Raw genomic sequence first — 20,298 nt, forward strand, 5'->3', positions numbered from 1 at the left:
TTGGTCCTTATTTATGGTTAACTGCCAAAAGAGGACATATGTTTTCGTGCTGGAAATCAAACACCAAAGCCTTTCAGATTGAAGATCAATACTTATTTCACTAAGCTACAAACCCAAACCTTGTGTTTTTTCATGTGTGTTAGTGTGTATTGTCAAAGTAATGAAGTTGCATGTGTTAGTCTGTGTGTGTGTGTGTGTGTGTGTGTGTGTGTATGGGAAGGGTACTCAATGTTGGCGAGTTGGGGGAACATTCCTTAGTTGATTTAGTGGGCATTAAGATGAAGAGGAATGTGTCAAAGCTGTAGAGGCTTTAGTCCAGTGTGGTGTAAAGCGACTGGGAGGAGCTGCAAGGCTTTCTGACAGCTCGGACTGACGGATGACTGACACTTGGCTTAATGTGAGAAGGATGGAGAGCAGAGGAGAGTGGATGAAGGCTGTTTGGAGAGAAGGAAAGAAATGTGAAAAGTGTGATTGAGGAGGACAGTTTGCACTTCAGAGAAAAAAATGTGAGATTAATAGAGTAAGAGAGATATAACATTTAGGGGGAGGTAGAGTGTGGGCATGAGATAAGATAAAGGGAAAGAGAGAGAAGTCCAGTAAGGAGAGAAGGAAAGGATGCCAGCATTTGGGATAAAAAATGTGGAAAAGAGTCACATTCTCACACACAAGGGGCTGATCAAGAGAAAATAATGACTCAAATCAAGCGGATTTCAGAAGCTTATCTTTATTTGCTCAAGATGGTTTCAGAGTTGAAAGAAAGAGAAACAGAGAGAGAGAGACAGAATACAGAAAGATTCTTTTTTTAAGGTCCCATTTTTTACAACATCAGTCGCTGGGTCAGTTGTGCAACTTTGACAGATTACAGTAGATCAAAGGAAAACAACACAAGTATATTTTCTACCTCTTTCTTTTATATATTTATAACATATAAGTTATGTCTTAAAAACAGCTAAAACAAACTTCTGTATCGACCCAACGGTACAAACTCTAGTGGTGCAAAAGCTGTCATCTAGCAATTTAACATAGAGCAAAAACATATTAAAAAAAACTTTAGATAAGACGTGTGTGTGTGTGTGTGTGTGTGTGTTGAAGATTCACATAGTCCTGAGACGGTGTAAGCATATACAGTATGGTTGTGTGTTTCATGTCAGTGTGTTTCAGACTGTGTGTATGTAGACTGGACTGATAACACTACTGCGATTTTAGAATACCACAGCTCACAGATCAGACTCAACAGTTTCAGGGAAATATCGGAACAGAGATGATTTATTGAGAAAAAAGCAACTTCTTGATTAATTTGTCTGGCACACGCCACATAAAATCATGACTCAACATATCACTGCCTGTAACCACCCCCTAACTGATAACAGCAGTAAAAGCACATTAAAGAAGAAGCACTAAAATGAATGAATGAAACAGCCAAAACTTTATTTTATTATTATACCTCTACATCTACACTCTAGGGATCTGAGGTGTGTGTAGTGCGGGTCTGATCTGACCTAGAAATGGCACTATGCACACCCAGAAGTGATAAAAAGGCAAACCACAGGCAGCGAGCAAAGAAATGTGTACTCACTTCCTCCCGCTGTACGTAAACATGACCTTACTTCCTTCTTATTTTCCTGAATTCATCCGTACCCTTCCATAAAAATTCATGAAAAGTGCAAAAAACATTCTTTGTCACTCTAGAAGCATGCATCATATACAGTTGACATACTGTATACATGACTCATTTACAGTTGAATGATCTCTTCTGCCCTCGCTCTCATTTTTACACTCCTGCATGTTGTTTTTGACATAAAGCTACGTGACAGCACAGGTCAAGTCAAAGTGCACAAGATCAAAGAAAAGAAAGAAACAAGCAAAAATGGAAAAGAAAGGGCAGGAAATGAGCGCCCTGTCATTGTGGATGTAAAACCCGTGTCCTTTACCCCACATCCTTACCTTTTCCCACCCACGGACCAAAACTCTGATGCTGATGCTGCCCACCCCTGCTGGTGGGGCCCAGAGGGGCCGAGCTGTCACACGGTGAGGGAGATGAAGCTGTTGTATCTCTGGATGTTCCTCTTGAGGATCTCTGAACATGGCCCTAGCACACGCTCAAAGCGGGGCCTGTCCAGCTTCACACACTTGAGCGGACCACGAGCGACTACGGTGGCTGCCCTCGGACGGTTCAACAGTAGAGCGATTTCACCTGGAGGAAGAAAGAGGAGAGAGAGAGAGAGAGAGAGAGAGAGAGAGAGAGAGAGAGAGTAAGCTGGAATGTCAGTCAGTTTTTTGAACATTTGAAAAAAATGTCTGATTTGTGTTTGAACGACTGAATGTTGTGTAAGCATTTGAAATCAATGAAATTTCAGCATCAGCAATGTATTGCTGTGAAATAAATAATTCTGATGCACTCTAATTTTAAATAAAGCTGGCTAGTTGTAATTCTGATGCACTCTAATTTTAAATAAAGCTGGCTAGTTGTTGTGAGCAGCAGCTCTTGTTTTTCCATCATGCTAATCTGTTTTTGGGACACAGCAACTGATAACTAGAGAGAAAAATCACTGACTCTAGAACAGTTCATTCTAAGCATTTTGTATCTACATTTTGTAAAATAAATGTCTGATATTATTGAAAACAGAAAGTATTTGGGTTTGTACTGTCAGTAAGAGAAAACGGCTTGGGCTCTTGAACTTGATGTGCATTTGTGCATGTGTCACAGACTTTTTAATAAATGATTAACTATTACTCAAAACTATCTGCAGATAAATTAATTATGATAATGATAATCATTATTGGTGAGGACATTATGTGATCATTATATAATTTTCCAGCATTATTAAGAATTCAGCTTTTCCCATAGTCACATTCTTTAAAGAAGACTTTTCTAAGCTATGTTCTCAGCTCCGAGCACAATCTATATTTACGTAATTTATATTCTTAAAGCTAAATAACAGGTACAATATGAAACCAACTGTTGTTTCGAGCAGTAGCTTTTTGTGTGTGCTGTCAACAGAGATGGGAAAATACTTTGCTAGCCAAGAGCCACTCACCAAAGTAGTCAGAGGGTCCGAGACGTCCAACCTCCACATACTCCTCATTGTCAGACCTGCGCTGCAGAACAGAGGCTATTCCCTGGAACCAGAAAAGAAAAGAAGGATAGTTGGACAAGAGAAAGGAAAGGCAAACAAGAAAAAGAACAGGATGAGAAAGAGAGAAATAAAATGGAGGAGGGGGGTGTTGGGGTGAATAAGAGAAAGGGGGGAAAAAAAGGAGGAGTTCTTTAGCAAGGGGCTGAAAACCGTCAGAAGGATTAAGCCGAGGAGAAATTCCTTTGCTTCATAAGAACACAGGTGCACAGGATTTAGCCCACTTTTCTGTGGGACGGACACCTGCTCTGTGGGACGCGTGTGAGCAGAAACACAAAGACTCAGATATTCCAACGGGGTATGGGATAGAAATTCTGATTGGTTCTGCTTTATTTTCTCCAGAGTGTAATAAATACAAACATCTAAGCCCGCTAGAGGCTGAACTGATTTCTCAGTGTCTCCATCACATAATCCTCTTTATCAGCATTCACCCACAAAATGGAAACAACTGTATTGTCCAAGTGTCCAGCTCCAATATAGTGTCCCTAAATGATCCCAAAAACACTAACACACTTTCATGTGCACACCCCAACACTTACAATGTTGCTAACCAACATAGTATATTGTGCAATTTTGCAAACACACACACACGCACAGTCAGCCAGGCAACAATAACAAGGAACACAGACACAGATGGATGCAGACTGAAACGCAAACTCGCACGCAAACGTACGTACACACATACAGTGAGAAAATTAACAGCTGATGTCTGCTGGACAGACTCGCTGGACTCTCTCACAAACTATGCTACGCATATTAACATCACCCGCTGGTTGTTGTGTGTGTGTGTGTGTGTGTGTGTGTTACGTGTGTGTATAACGGAGGAAATCTGATTTCCGTTCACTCTGCCCAACAGATGATAACAGTTCATGTTGTATTCTGCAGCTGTTGACAAACTTTGTGTGTGTGTGAATGAGCACATTTTTTAATATTTATCTTTGCACATGACCCACTAAATTTCTCAAAAGCTTGGCTGTTCATGTGTGACAAAGCATTTGTTTGGCATGCATATGTTGTTAGAAATGTTGTTATTAATGTCTAGACATTTACATGAAATTAGCAGTAATTGGTAACAGGTAAAAGAAATCAGTAGGGAAACCTCCCAGCTTGTCTTGGACCATGTCCGTAAAACAGACTTGACCATTCCAGCACTCTCTCGCTGGCTCTAATCCTTTTCTACTCTTTCTGCTGACCAGGCTAATAATGTTAAATATGAATATAATGAACTTTAATGAGAACCCCATAACTGTTGGTTCTTTACTGCAGGCATACAAAGGTGAGACTGTATTTCAGTGAAATGGATACGTGTATGACTTAGTTGAGTTTGTGCTTGAAATGAACTGGATAATTTCCTGTAAATGTCAGTGATTTCTTAATTCTTCTGTAGGTTTATTTCAGAGACTGGCGATTATTATTATGAATATTACCAGAACAGTCTTGATGTTGACCAAGAAACTTTGTGTAGAAAATGTTTCCTGGTTTTGCGTTTAATGTTCTCAGGCTGCTTCAGCTCAACTCGTGATTCATAGAGTTTCTTGATGAACAGCAAAATGTTGTAAACTGTAAATCTGGGACTGACATTTTTACACATTTACTACTTTAGGTTTCACATTAGAAACTAATTTAGATATAAAATAAATATTTTACATTCAAAATATACTGCACCTCAAATTCTGCCCTGCAGTATGCCACTGTGGGCAAATTTCTAGCACAGAGATTTTCTTGATGATTATAATTATATTATAATTACAGGGAATGACAATACATCAGTGTTAGAGTAAGTTTGTAGTGAGTGTTCCTTGGAAACTGTATATTTGTGTGGGGTTTAGTAGGCTTTAGCTTGATTTGAATCAACAGATGTTGAGTTTCTTGCCAAAATCACAATCACTTGTCTGCTCTGCATGAAATCTGTCTGATTGGCCAGTCTGAGTAGCTGAAATGATCACAGAGGACATTTATTTAAACAGTCCTGAACATAATGCTGGAGACATTCAGGTAACTTCCTGTGTCTCTGAGCCCTAATGCTGCTCCAGAAGAGAAAAGGGAAAAGTGTTTGTGGTTCTCAAATGCTGATATGCTAAGCAGAGATACATTTCATTGCATATGGTATGGCATTTAGGCCACAATATGAACACAGCATGAAGAGGGTTACTGGACTGCAGTAAACATCACATGGAGAAAAAGGGAAACTAAGACAGCTTCAGCTCCATCAGACTGATTCAAAGACATGGATACATTTCCATTGATCAGAATCAGAATCAGAATCAGAAATACTTTATTAATCCCCGCAGGGAAATTGTTCCCTCCTATTCAAAATTCTGCTCATCTTTGGGTGCCTTGGTGACCTAGGGGTTAAGGTGCCGATGGTCTGATGCAATGTCCCCAATTTACATCCAGCCTTTGTTTGTCAAAGCTCATCTCTCTCTGACCTAATTTCCTGTCATCTCTCTGCTGTCGACTATCTAGTAAGGCATAAAAAATCCTGTCATCTCTCTGCTGTCGACTATCTAGTAAGGCATAAAAAATGCTAAAAATAGTAAAATGTTGCACAAATCTCAACAAAACTTCAAAATTGTAAAAAAAAACAACACACAAATTAATATGCATTTCCATCCACTACAATTATGCAAATATTAGGTTAAAAGTGGTAATGCTAATTCTCAGTTCACACGTATATGATGTTTGTATTTATCAAAATCAGCGTTTCCACCTTAGCCTTGTGTAAAAACCTTTTTTGTTTTGTTTTCTTTAAAATTTCAGTATTTCTGCAAATCAAAAATGCAAATTAAAGAGGATGGAAATGCAATTATAAATAGTAAGTGTAACAGAGAAAGTTTTTGCATTAACTTTTCAACAAGTTGACCAAAAAAAGGAAACCCCTGAAGTCTAAACACTGCAATGACCACTTTTACTGAACCACATTACACCGCACAGAATGAGCGCTCTGAGAGCAAAGGTGGTATATAACAGAGAGACAGAGATGTGAATGGGAAGAGAATGAGGGGGATGGGACATCGAAGCTCCTATGTTTACAACCAGTTGATTCCTCTCCTTTCCATTCACGTCCAAACAAAGAAACTGAGACAGTGCAGCACCGTCACGTACAGTAGTTAATTCGTGAACAGGCGTCTCCCAGTGTGGTCCAGATAACCATCACATACTGTGCCACCCCAGGGGCAGTGCTCTGCTCCAAAGATATTTCTTTTATAAACATTTAGGATCCTACTTGCTACACTGCCCAACACAGGGTGTAGTAGGACAAGGACAGGCAATGACAAGAGAACAAACTGAAAGTATGAATGAATGCATATTGAAGTTGCAGAGAAATAAAGTCAGGAGACAGGAAAAGGTGTGAGGCAGAAGTAAGTAGTTCTGCTGGTCTTCTTACAGTCCTTACCCAAAATGTTAATTCACGCTCATACCTAAACACACATACCAGACGCAGAACATGACATACTACACGTCAAAATGTCGTGTCTTGTATGTAGGAAGTAACAACCTTTGGATCAACAACAGGCACAAAGAGCGAGAGTTGGAGGAAGAAAGGTGATATCCCGAGTAGCCTGTTCACGAGGCCACCCAGCACCACCAGTGTCTGCACCTTCTCACTCAAACGGCAACACACACACATACACGCGCGCGCACACACAGATATACGCGCACACACTCTTGAGAACATGCAAGGCTGCTTTTCAAAGAGGAAACAGCTAAAAAAATGGGTTTACCTTGTTAAGACCTGTTAATCTTTACATGTGTCCTTGTGACCGTATGCTCATGCTTGCACTCAGACAAAAATGACTTAATTCATTAACTGCATTGATCTTCAGTCTATAAAAACAGAGTTAAGCTCCATTAGCTAAATTACATTTCAGCACAATGTAGGTCACAGTAATGGGTGATATACTGTAGACAACCCATGGAGGAATTCTCTTCTGTGTGACCCACAGGGACCCTTTAGATCCCCTCACTGTGATTACTTTTGTGAGGTCAAAGGACAAATATGAGATAACACGCTGAGTTGTTTGGATTGATGGTGGACGGAGAGGAGAGTGAGTGAATTAGTAAAGCAGAGGACCAGTAACTCTCACCTGGTTTTTACTGACTTTTTTATACAGTCACTAACAGGCAGGAGTCACATGACTTGGACTTGAGGAAGATTCGACATATGAGAGAAACTGACTTGACTACAAAATCAAAAAAGACTTGTTAATAACCTGACTTTGACTTTACCACCAATGACTTAAAAATAAGATAAGATAAAAACAATGCAGTTAAACAACTGTACACTTTACTAAATTGATCAAATCTTAGTAATAAAGAAAAGTGTAAATAATATATACAAACTTGTGTAAATTTGGCCTATTTAATATAAATGAAAGACATAATGAAGTTTAAGACTTGGTCTTGAACATAAGGGACACTCAATCCTGCTCATCACAGTGAATATCTGGCAAATTGTTGTCAGTTTTATTATATATTATTATATGTGAAATGTTTTTGCTATATATTCATTCCAGCTAAAAATATAAGACGACAGACAGTTCTGACTAATTAAAGAAATCTTCTTACAACCATGAAATTATGATCATTCAGGTTTAACAAGACGTGCATTCAGTCTTCAGTCTATTTTATGTTGCGCTGCTGTCGTCTGTACTTTCAACTTACAAACTGACTTCGTCTCACCTCTCAAGAAGTGTAGAGGTGTAAAGAAGCACAGAGGTGTTACGAGGTGTAGAGTAAAAAAAAAAATCCAGAAGCAGCTAAACTCTCCCTGACATCTGCCTCGCCAATGTTCAACAAGTTTCCTCATTCCTCCTCCTCCCTCTTGTCATGTGCACCATTTTAGGTGGCAGTGGTGAGACCACAGATGACAGGGTGCTAGGGTTGAGTGTATGAACATGAGGAAGAAGGAGTGCTGTGTGAGCATAAGCCCTGAGGAAGGGAAGAAAGAGAGAAAGGGTGGATGCAAGGGAAGGTGAGGCTGAGTCTTCACGACCCCAAGTTTTGTAAAGGCTTGTTTGTACAGTGTGAGAAAAAAAAATGTAAACATGTCACTTTTGATTAGGGCCCCATTCCTCCTGGCAGGAAAAGAAAGTGATGTCTCTATACCTCCCTTTTGTTAATCCTCCCCATCAGCAGCATGTAATTAGTGATTGTGGGGTTTGTCTTTGGCTGATGCTCCAAAACCGCAGAAACAACAAAAGAGTGAGAAGAGACAGAGGAAGCGGGAGAGCAAGGATGAGAAACGCGAGAGTTTTGACAGAGCAAAAGAACTGACATTTCAACCTGGTTCAATCAAAAGAAATAAAGGTGTGTACGGAAAAAAAAAGGAGAATGGCGACAGACGAAGGTTGTGGCGAGACTGATCTTGTGGTCGTTTTCAGAATCAACCTCTCGCTTTCCCTCCCTGCCCTCTTTGACTCATCCTCTCTCTCTCTCTCTCTCTCTCTCTCTCTCTCTTTCTCTCTCTCTCGTCTCCCTCCCAGGAGGCTGGGTCTCCTGACCCCGTGTGAAAGTCAGCAACACACATTCCACCACAGTCCACCCTGCTCTGGGAAAGTCGGGCCCTGCTGCATGAGAGATGGGGAGAAAGTGAGGAAGGAAGGGAGGGACCGAGAGAGGGAGAGAGAAAGAGAGAGAGAGAGAGAGAGAGAGAGAGAGAGAGAGAGAGAGAGAGGGAGAGGGAGAGCACGCTTGGAGGAAAATGGAAGATAGACAAGACAAAGGGAAAAGGGATTAATGAAAAGATGATGGAATTAAAGAGGAAGCAGCAACAGAGTAAAAAAAAAAGAAAAGTAAAAACTTTATACCACTCAAACAGTTTTGGTGTTGCTCTTCATGAAAATAGTCTATTCACTCCCATTCCTTTAACATATATAGCATGAAAGCCCACCTTTCCAGTTCGTACTGGCCTATCAGACCTCTAGAATAGAGAATTGAACATGTCAACATGTCAACAAGACACACACACGCTTTTCTTAATTTGCTCTTGCCAACAAGGCCTCAATTCACTCAGCATGTTATTACAAACACTGCACATTTAAATTAAACAATTTTTTGTACATCATTTAGTATTTACCTTTATCTATATCTTATCTGAGAACCTGCCTACATATGAATACATACATATGCTGAGGTGTGCTTTCTCTTTTAGCACTAGCCCAAGATGGCTTTCATGAGGACTCAAAATATGTTGAGTACAATTCTTTGTCAATTGATACTGGAACTAAAATTAAAAAACAAACTGTGAGAAAATAGACACATTTCTAAAATACTGAGGGAGTTGGTGCTCTGTGATGAGTGTGGATGCACCATGCCTGCTCTAAAAAAATTAAATAAAATAAGGTACACAGCCTCATGTGTGAGAGAGGCACATGTGGCCAAACTGGAATGAGCTGCCTGCCTGCTAAGACTTTATCCCTGTCTCTCTTCCTTCCCCTCATCCTGTTTTGTCTCTCCATCCTATAATCCCCCAGATTTTTCTGCATATTTTGCCATTCTCCTCTCTGGGACGTACAAGTTTCAGATTGATGAGTCATGGATTGCTACAGTAACTGCTATATTTGTATCCTGTACAACAATTGGATTCATTTTCTGCATAGTCAAAGAGATTTTTAAATGATTATTTAGGAGGCTAACATGCCAACTTTCAACTTTAAAGTAAGACAAGATATAAAAAGCTGGATTCATAAGCAAAAAAAAAAAAAAATGCACCCTTGCTCAATTTTAGCCTTACATGGTATGTATGTATGACCAGTAGCTGATTCAATTTAAGATACTTTATTTGGTCATCAAGGTACAATTCATGGTGGCCAAAATGCAGATGGATGTTTCTGCATTACTCACCTTTTTGACTCAGATACAGTTTTCCTGTAAATATCTTTTGTGGCCACGTTGGAGGCTATTCAGTAAAAGTTACAATGTGTTAATTTGTGTTATATGAAGTCAGTCACATCAGATGAACAATGAGAAAGGTTTATTCATTTTTGTACAAACATATATATTTAAATTCTTTGCAGTCATTCCCAGTCATTTTTGCTTTGTTTTACCTTCCGTCTTGTTTTTTGAGCAAGCAAAATACATGCTAGGTTGAATTTATTTGGGTTATATAAAAATAGTGACCCCACATGTGACCAAGATTAAAGAATCTTTAAGAGATGAAATTCAGAGCTTTAATCTTATACTAATTGTTACATTTGAAATTTAACGTGCTGAATTAGCTACAAAGCAAAATAAAATATATCACTGTCTTACTATGTACAGACTGTAATGTATATCTTTGAAGATAGGCATGACCTGGAGAGTGAGAATGGATGAGAGAGAGATGAGAGGAGGAGGGACACAGGTGGAGAGAGAGAGAACAAGAGCGAGCCAAAAGAGGGATAAGGAGCGATACATCACTCTGCACCTTTGATAAAATCCTTCCCTGGCTTAACCTGACCACTCCCATGCACTGTAACCAATGCACTGCTCACTAAGACTATTGCTGGATGCAGAATTAGAATGACAGAAAGAGTAACCTTCAAGTAAGTCTGAGAATAAGAGGGGAAAGTAGGAGGCAAGAACAAAAACCGTAGTAGATTGTGTCTCAACCCCCTCTTGACTTGACCCTGGTGAAAGCTCTGTAAGTATGGAGTTAATCAAAAGTGTGTTAGGATGACAGGCAGGGGGCCCTTCATGAAGCCACGCCAGGGGCCCCAGCTCTACAAAGCCTGCAATGTGGAGGGGGGGGGCAGGAACCGTGGATATGCACCGGGGCTAGGGAACACCACACCAGGTAGCCAGTCTGCTGGTGGCAATAAACGTAATGATAAGGTATCAGTTTCGACCTTAGAAAAAAGCCCACCAACGTCTCTGCATGATGACATGTACATCAACCACCTGAGTGCCCACCTGATGACACTTGCATGGTCGTGGGCCCCATATGTCAGCGCGTACAGCTTACAGGAAAAGAAAGCTATCACACATCCTGTCTTACTCGTGCTGCAACTACTTTTTCTTGTATTGTGTTGTCCAAATATCAAAACTTCCACACAAACACACACAGACACAGGACCTTACCTCTGTAATAATGAAGAAGTCATCACCAGGTTCTCCCTGCACCACTATCTTCTCTCCATCCTCAAACTGAACAGGTTCCAGAGCATCGGCCACCGTCAGACGTTCCCACTTATCCAAAGACTCTGTGAATTGAAAACACATCAGTAAGAACAGTGTATCATTTACTTTCATCACTGATGAATGCAACAGTAGATGCGCAAACATGTTTGTGTGTGTTCCATTGTCTGAGAGGAAGCTTCTTGCTCAAGTTCAGTAAGCTGGAGGGAACAATAATTCCTACCTCGGGCTAATCCAGTCATTCATCAGGGACCATTACAGATCTCACTGCCTCCTCCCTCATCTCATTGAGCCTTGTGGAGGTAAAACACAGTGAAACTAACTCCTAAATCTGACCTCAGCTACACTGATTCTGGCATGTGGTGACAGGCAGCTGTTCTCTTTGAGGTTAATTCAGGTCTGACCATATAAAGTTTTAGACAGTCTGGTATCCTAGAGATGCTCCAACAGGGTAAATCAGTGTAGATCTGCTTGGTGCTTGTAAAAGTGAATAGGCACAGGATGTACAGCACAACTATAATAGTAATATAAATATTAAGTGTGATGAAAAACCAATGTAATAATTATATTACTGTAAAACGGACTTCAGTTACACAGGACTTGTATGGGCGTTCAATAATAAAGATAAGATGAAACAACTTTCACCATCATATTAAAACGAATTAAGACTTGTGCCAAAACTTGTGATAGCATCTATCTTTTTCTTTTTTTTTTTGGTGATCCTGACAGTCGGTGGCGACAGCTGTCTTTCCAACTGTCCAACCACATGTACAGTGACGTGGTTAGCCCGGGATATTTCTAGAAGCTGTTGGTATTCACACAGAAACCAAAAACACAGACGGTCACACATCCTCACTGGGAAAAATGTTCCAACTCCAGGAGTTTTGAGCAACTCAGAAGTATTGATATTTTTAGAAAGGGGACAAACACCTCCACATGGAAGATTCACCAAATGAGCTCATCTTACTTTGACAATTCAGCATATTGTTGTTGCCTAATCCTAAAAGTGAAAACATCTATGAGTGGAATGTGACTCGTCTGCAGTGAAAACACTCCTCATCTTTAGTTTTGTCTAGATAAAAGGGTGATTCAGTGTTTTGATTTGACTAAGACGTGAGATAGAGGCGTAAAGCTAGAGCAGAATGTCTTTGTCTGAGACTATTGTCTCCTGATGTGCTCAGTAACTGATCCCACTGTGTGTCCATTTGTGTGTGTGTGTGCAAATGTGTATGTATTTAGGATTAACTAAGGTGAAGTCTGGTCTGTTGGACGTGTCCAATGTCCCCACCAGTGGGGCCGTGGTGTCTACCTGCCCCAGATGGATGTCCTCTGTCTGGCTGCAAGCTAAAGGCAACACGTCCTATAGTAGTGATCCTTAACAGGTCGGCACGTAACATGATACACAAACGTGCTGACTAAAGAACCTACATTTCACGCTCCGCAGAGCCTGCACCCACTTGGATCACCTTGCTTCACATATATAGTGCACATACAGGGAATTGCCTTTTGGGATGTTGAAGCCTCTGTGTGCATACGACAAAGAACATGTTGTTTTTTCCCCCTTCACTCCTTGACATCAAGGGTTTGTACCCAATTTCGTGGCTATCTCAAAAATCAAAGACAAACAAAAACACTCCCGCGTCCTACCCCTCCTCCAATTCAAAGAGGTAGAGCGGGGAAGCGGAGCGACAAGAGAGGAATGAAGCGAGGAAAAGCACTTCCAAGAGGGAGGCGGGCGTTTGAATACAGGCCTCGACAAGGCTGTCAAAAAGGGAGATGCAGAAGAAAGGAGGTGAATGAAAAGAGAGTGGATCTCGCAGGGATGTTCTCCTAAGACCTGAATTGAGTGTATGTGTTTACTCAGCCAGCTAATAACTCTGTACAGGGGGCATGGCCTTACTCTATACACCACACACACACGATCAAGTGGAAGGGGATGAGACGTCAGTTCCAATTGCAACTCGTTTTGAAAGTCTGAATGAATCTCATTTGCCATTCCTCCAAACTGAATGGCCCATGTAGGCCGGTGTTATCCAAATTCCAGCAGGAAAAGAGGGGCTTAGCTTAACTCCTTATTCTTTAATTGTCCACACAGAGAGATTGCAGTGTGACTGTGTGAGAAGATTAGGACTGTACACACAGACCTTACTCAGCTATGGGCCTTGTGTGACAACGTGCGCCTGTGTTTATGTGTGCTAATCTACAGTATATGTTGAACTCTGTAGATTTAACTGCCTGCACTCTGGACTCCCTGACCTGGTGTTTAAAATGAATGCGTAACATGGCATACACGTGCAAACAAACTATGCACTATATGCTGCTTTCATGAATGCAGAAATAAACAGTAAAGCACAAAGAAATGTCCTCAAACAAAATTGCGTGAAACACTTTCATACATAGACTTACCAAGGATGGAGACCTTGCTAAGGAACTCTTCATACATCTTTCTCTTCCTCAGTGTGCTACCCTGCAAGACAAAACGAGGATAGACATTCACCAAAAGACACGCTCTCTAGTTGCATAGCAGTGATCCGCATTTGATATAAAAATGATCATTGTAATTATTCTGCAAAAATACTGTGATCATAACGTCTTGGTTTCAAGAAACAGAGCTGATTTATTCTATTCTCACAAACAGAAAAAAAACACTGTAAATTAGCAGCAACTAAAGGTCTTATGCTGGCTTTAATCCAAACAAAAGCATGTTCGAGTAATTACTACTTTGGGAAGTTGCTACTAAGCCAGCGTCTTGAAAAAATTTAGTTAAAATTGAGTGATCCATGCACGCTGATATTCAGAAGATTTATTGCACTTTTCTTGCTATTTGGTTTTACTATATATGGTCGATTCTTTTTCGTTTGAACTCACAGGTTTTTCTTTTTACTGTAACTTTTATTTTGCTCATTCACTGGTTGTATGTAACAAAAATCACTTTATATGCCACGACTACTCTTTAAGGCTCAAAAATTAAGAAACATCCGTACTACCAAATTTAAAGACTATACAATATGGGAACATGCAAATCCCTGCACTACATGATGATTAATTGTGTAGACATATACTGTACATAGTTCATGGAGTCACACTAATGAAGGTGTGTATGACTTGTGTGTTAATGTCGTTGCATGTGTGTCTGTGTGTGTGGCCCACCCCACCCACCAGGCAGGGGACTTTCCCCTTTTCTGCCTCTGCCATCAACATCAGGTGCTTCCTGACAAGTCTAAACCCAGAGGACCCCCTTCCCTAAACGGCATTTCTCCTTTTTTGCCCCCCTCCTTCATTGCACAGAACCACTCAGAGAGAGAGAGAGCGAGCGGCAACATAAAGAGAAACAGAGAAAGTGAGGAGAGACGATCTTGTCCACCCCATGTCTGCCTCTGCATATGGAAATGATATATTGAGGCTTGGGGTGTCTTTAGTGCATAAGTGCCTGAGTCATGCTGCTGCCTCTAATTTCATATAATTTCACATTTTGTCTTAAAAGGGGAGAAAATGTTCCCAAGTGAGCCAACGTCAAACTCAAAATCGTAAACAACTTGATTAAAGGAATTCTAGCCTGCATCGCCTCCCTCCTGGATAAATGAGCCGGGTGTGTGTGTGTGTGTGTGTTTGCACGCGTGCATGTGTGTGGAGCATGCAGTCTGTTTTTAGTTCTGCCACTTATGTTTCTTTGCTGTCTCTGCAGAGACGAAACTTCATGCTCATTAAGCAAGCAAATACAAACGCTCACACATGTACTGTATACTCTACGCTAATCTCACACGCATCCACAAACACACACACATACACTGCTCTGCCTCCACAGAGATGTTGAGTTGGTCTCTTGATTTCATAGCCTCCCCATAGAGCTCCTCAGACAAGCTTGCTGAGCTTAAAAGCTTACTTTAACACTACATTACACAGCAGGTCTGATTTATGCCACTGGTGTAAGAAGGGCTGGGTGGGCCAGAACAGTGTTACCAACATAAGGCTTCACTGGCTAAGATGGAATGAAAATGATACTTTTCTAAATTTCTGATTCTAAAATTTCAAGTTATCATTTATTTTATTGGTGCACATATCTTTTTCTCTTTGCATTCTTTTTTTTTTATTTTTATCTGCGTGTGTCCCTAACCTTATTGTCTACTTGGGAGGGCCTGAGCACATGTTTCACGTAGAAAACTCCTTTAGTCCTGTTAGCCCTAATGTGTCTGCTCCTCCCATGGTTAAAGATGAACCAGCCTCTGTGTCTGCTCGCTGTCTTTGAGGTAGAATCATCAAAGATGTGAGGTGTGGCGCGAAGCCAGACTAAACCAACTGTACCTTACGCTCCATCACCATCCCCTTCATCTCTGTCCAATGCGAAACACATACACCCCCCGCCTTCCACATCCCTCCTCATTTTTTGGTATCATTTCTCCTTGTCTCATTTCGTCTTGTGTTCTGTTTGTTGACAGTGGTCCGTCAGTTTGTTAATGGCTTTGTCTGTAGCTGTGCGTGTTTAAATACCAAGATGACACAACAAGGTGGGTATTGTTTGACTGGCGGGTACACAATGCAGGGAGTGTATTTATCACAGGGAATTATATTACATTGTTTACTAAATGCACTTCTGGACAAGGAAGAGAGGAGGAGGTGAAGGCTAAGGTGGTTTTGAAGGACCGCCTTGGCTCTGATTTTACATGACAAGATTACCGATATTATGTCATCAGGGTGCTCAGTGGTTAAATCTGTGGAATGAGTATGTGTCATTTTTACCCTTGGGTGGTGAGATCATCTAGAGGGCTGTTTTCAGAGGTATGTGCAAACATGCAATTATTTTTTTCAATAACGGATGAATGGAAATATCAAATCATTTCGAAGAAAGTTTAAAGTCCTTTAAATCTTGTTTTGTCAAACTAACAAAATGCAAAGATATTCAATTCACAATTCAGAAACTCAGAAGAGCAGGAAATCTCCGCTATTAAGAAGCTGAAACCATAAAATTTGCTCATTTCGCTTGATTAAATAACTGAAAAGATTGATCAGTATCAGACTTGTTGCCAATTAATCGTCTGGCAATCAGTTCCTTGATTAATCTACAAAGCTTTTTAATTAAGCTCTACTTTCAAAAATAGAACAATTAAAAAATAATGGGAAATTTAGTACAGTATATAACAATGAACAAAGAATAAATTGGCATAATGGTTTGTGAACTTTTAGATCAACAAAAATGAATAGCTGAACACATCATTGATGTACATAAAAACAAAATTTTCCACCAACTGGCAATTTTTTTTTCAGATATAGTTGCTCAAGAATGTATCAACTTATTTACTTGACTGTAAATGTACAAATTCTTAATTTGACAATTGGGAGATCCGGCAGAGAAGGAGGACAAGAGAGAAGCAGATGTGCAAACAATGAAACTGACGGTGGCTGCAGCACACCTTCCCAAGTCCCTAACTAACTAGTTGCAGACACAGGCACTCAACATAATTTCACTGGGAAACACACACACATAGTTAGACACACAGAGAATGCTCACTGTGTTGGCCTAGGACGTTGCCAGAATACCACACTTTATAAAAACAGCTTTACAAATCATTGACAGCAATAATTAACTACAGGTTCACATAATTGAATTCTGCTTCACCCCATCTCCCCTCCTACTGCTGCTGCTGGAAGAAACGAAGGAATGAGAGCCAGAAGGAGGGAGAGAGAGAGAGAGACCGACAGAATCCTCTCAAATGAAAGGTTACCAGGGCAGACTGTGCCCTCAGTTAAACTATGTGCTTAAGAGGTGACATGAGTGCTGGGCAGCCCAGTGCCAACATTACACTGAGCTGCAAGGTTCAGACACAGAATTTCCTCCGTCTCTGTGGGTTCAGACTGACACAGAGCAGAAAACTAACTAATAGCCCACTGCTGATGAAGGCTTAGATGGACATTGGTGTTTGAAAGGTTAATTGGAGGCTTTCTGAAGTGAAGTGTTAGGAGCATTTAAGGACACATTTAGTTGGGGATGGAAATATAGAGACACACATTAATTAGTATTTCTGACAGCACCCAAAATGTGTGTGCGTACCAGTATGACAGCTAGGGCAGAGCACCTTGTGTTTCCAGTTTAAACATTTAGACATTCCTGCTAGATAAGCTCCTGGAGCGGGAGGTGTGTATAGAGGCATTAGTGTTGACCCTGTCTCTCCTCCTCAGCCCTCCATTTTTTTCCTCTTTTCCCTTTCTTCATCTAGCAACAGATCTAGAGACATTAAAAGGGGAGGCTACGTGGTGGAAGAGGTAGTTTGTTAGTGTGTGTGAATACACATGTGTATATTTTGAGTCTAAAAATGAAAGCAACTGTTTTAGGTGTTTAAGGAGTCTTAAGTGGTTGAGTGGGAGAAAATATTGCGTAAGTAAAGGACCACAGATGATAAGAGTGTAGACAGTCTACTACTATTTTCATAGTCTTTTTTTCAGAGTCTTTCTGTGTTGCGTTCTAGTGTCTGCGTTTGGAGTTTTGTATTTTACATTATAACAGCAAAATAAATAAATAACAGCTTTGTAAACTGGAGAACATTTTCTGTCACATAATGGGAAAAGTAAAGTGTCATTGTGTGTCCTCCTGTTACTTCAGAGACAGAAGACAGAGGCTACTAACCAGATTTTTTTCTCCTAAGGAAGAAACTAACAAGGTGCAATGCACGAGCCAAAATATATAAAGCCGGCACATTTTTCTTATTTGTAGTATATTGGAAGTTAGGAATTACTTCTGCAGGCACTTCTGCTTACTTGTCTAATGGTTAAGTATTCAAACACTTGTTGTTTTTGAGCCACAAGAGTATCCAACATCCACTGGAAATTGATGCAACCCAGTGGTGTTTCATTTTTAGGTTGGAAAGAGCAGCACCTACTACTTTTTTTGCCTGTAGGTGGCGACACTGATATAGCTGCTTTTACTGTTACTTTTTCTTGTGCTCTGTGGTGCAGCCGGATCTCACGACGGACTGAATACTGTATGTTTGTGAGTGAGCTAATGTGCATGACGTCCAGATAATGCAGCCCCATCAAACCAGGTCACAACAGAGTATTAGCTTGGGCTATGGTATGTACTGGGAGCTGAACCCTAGCTCAAAGTGTATACTAAAGTTGTGCTGAAGTATGTCGTACCATGAGGATGCGCCGGTAGCTGTCTCGGTCGATGCCCCACAGTTTAAGATCAGTCTTGGCCTTGACGGTCGCAGCTCTGGGAGTCCCATAGATCAGAGCCAGCTCTCCAAAACTACCTCCTTCTCCAATACTGGTCACCCACTCGCCGTTCACATATACCTGCAGACAGAACAAGAAACAGAGTGACTGACCAAGTGTTATATGAGCTTTAATGCTTTTTTTTTTGTCATTTCAATATCTCTAACCATCCTGAGACCCCACTTCACTCCCTCTTCTCAGTTTCCAGGCTGTCTGATATGCTCACTAGGCTTGTCCCTAAGCATTTGATCCCTACTAAACCCTGAAATAAGACCTTCTAAAAGGCCCTCTATCCCTCCTATCTCTCCATCCATCCCTTTTATTTCTCTCTGTCTTGTCTTGTTAGGACCTTCCCTTTGATTTGGGAGTGATGGAGGACAGAAAGCTATGGAAGACTTTGTGGGTCTACTCCCAGGATCTAAAACACATATAGGCACTTGCATGTTCTCCTCCGTGCACATGCACACACATGCACAGCTCTATTTAGGCCAGCCACTATAGCTCTACAGACAATACAACCTCATTGAGACTCATTCAGGCTGTCTCTGGGGCCGTTACGGTTTCACCTGTCGACACACTATCCACTATCTTGTTGACTTAATAACACAGAGAGAAAAGAGGAGAGAGAGGGAGGGAGAAAGGGTTTATCCCTTCGGTGGCTGTGAATTGCCAGAATTGTTGCAAGCTATTATTCAAGGCTCAGAGTAGACCACAGGGGACCCATCCTTCACTATAAACTGGGGTGGCTTCAAAGAAATGAGGAGTGCTGGCTATGGTTACGTCAAGCTTACAGGAACAATCATATGAGTGTTGCAAAAGTGTTACATCAGAGCATACAGGTAATAGTATTTTTCACTACACGGTTTCCCGTTTATCTCCTCAAGTATCTTCAGACCTTTGTTCAGTCTTCATTGTTGTGCAACTGATCCCATAAGGTTCTACACACACTTCCATATAGCTCCTGGTCAAGTTGAGCTGTTTGAAATGCTAAAAAAAACAGCATCCCATCCTAACTAGAACAGGTATCCAAGTAACGCTGAAGCAAAAATTAGCAGAAATGGTGGCCCACTGAAATTGGAAACACATGTATTGCATCAGCACTATGCAGAAGGTAAAATGGAGTTCATGATGAAAAAGACTGAAAACAATTTGAGTCTTGAACAATGACTGTCTCACAGCTGTCACAGAAATTTCAATTTGCAAATACCTACAGTAAACTGTGTGTGCCTGGAGGTAATTAAGAAGCAACAAATCAAAAGTACTGGAAGGTGAATGAACAGGCAGCTTTGCTGTGTATTTCTGTTTGTCGTTACTTGGTGTGTGTTACTCTGTGCATGCCCATTAAGCTATATATTCAATATACAGTCATTTGTTAACTGTCTACAGTTATGGTTGCCCACCAGAGAAGTTATAGTTAAATCATTATTAAGATAAACCATCTTTTAAATTCTTATCCTACTTATAAATGCCAAATAGAGTGAACTAAAGTGTTACCAGATACTTAATATTTAAATAAAAATAGAAAAACATTTTTTTACAACAAGATCATCTCGCATTTTGGAATAAAAGCTTTAATTTCCTTTGTGATTCACCCATATAGCTACAGGCCAATGTCTGTAAGTGAATACATTTGTGTGCAGATATGAAGGGGTGTTTACATCAGTGGCAGTGGTTGTCAGCTTTCACACAGTTTATGGGATGCCAGCAGATTTACACCCCTGTCTAATGAAAGACATCTCCACACTTCAATAACCTCGGCACTGAGCTTCAAGTAGTTTAATGTTGGAGCTGTGGCTGGAAGGCAGCAGCTGTCTGTAGAGATAGAGGTGGTGGATTGTAG

General features: G+C 40.7%; 1 protein-coding gene across 3 annotated transcripts in view; it reads right to left on the minus strand.

Annotated features, from left to right (window-relative positions):
* Window positions 1-708: 708 nt before the first annotated feature.
* The window catches only part of prkar1b (protein kinase, cAMP-dependent, regulatory, type I, beta), a 61,967-nt gene continuing 42,377 nt past the window's right edge, over window positions 709-20,298 (minus strand). For all 3 annotated transcript variants that reach the window (XM_019258040.2, XM_010739399.3, XM_019258039.2), the window contains 5 exons: window positions 18,381-18,539; window positions 13,659-13,719; window positions 11,196-11,317; window positions 3,039-3,120; window positions 709-2,194 (listed from right to left, as the gene is read on the minus strand). In XM_019258040.2, the coding sequence (XP_019113585.1) occupies window positions 2,022-2,194; window positions 3,039-3,120; window positions 11,196-11,317; window positions 13,659-13,719; window positions 18,381-18,539 (597 nt within the window). In that variant the 3' untranslated portion in view covers window positions 709-2,021. The remainder of the gene's footprint in view (window positions 2,195-3,038; window positions 3,121-11,195; window positions 11,318-13,658; window positions 13,720-18,380; window positions 18,540-20,298) is intronic.

The sequence above is a fragment of the Larimichthys crocea genome, chromosome XII (genome assembly GCF_000972845.2).
Source record: "Larimichthys crocea isolate SSNF chromosome XII, L_crocea_2.0, whole genome shotgun sequence".
NCBI classification, from domain to species: Eukaryota; Metazoa; Chordata; class Actinopteri; family Sciaenidae; genus Larimichthys; species Larimichthys crocea.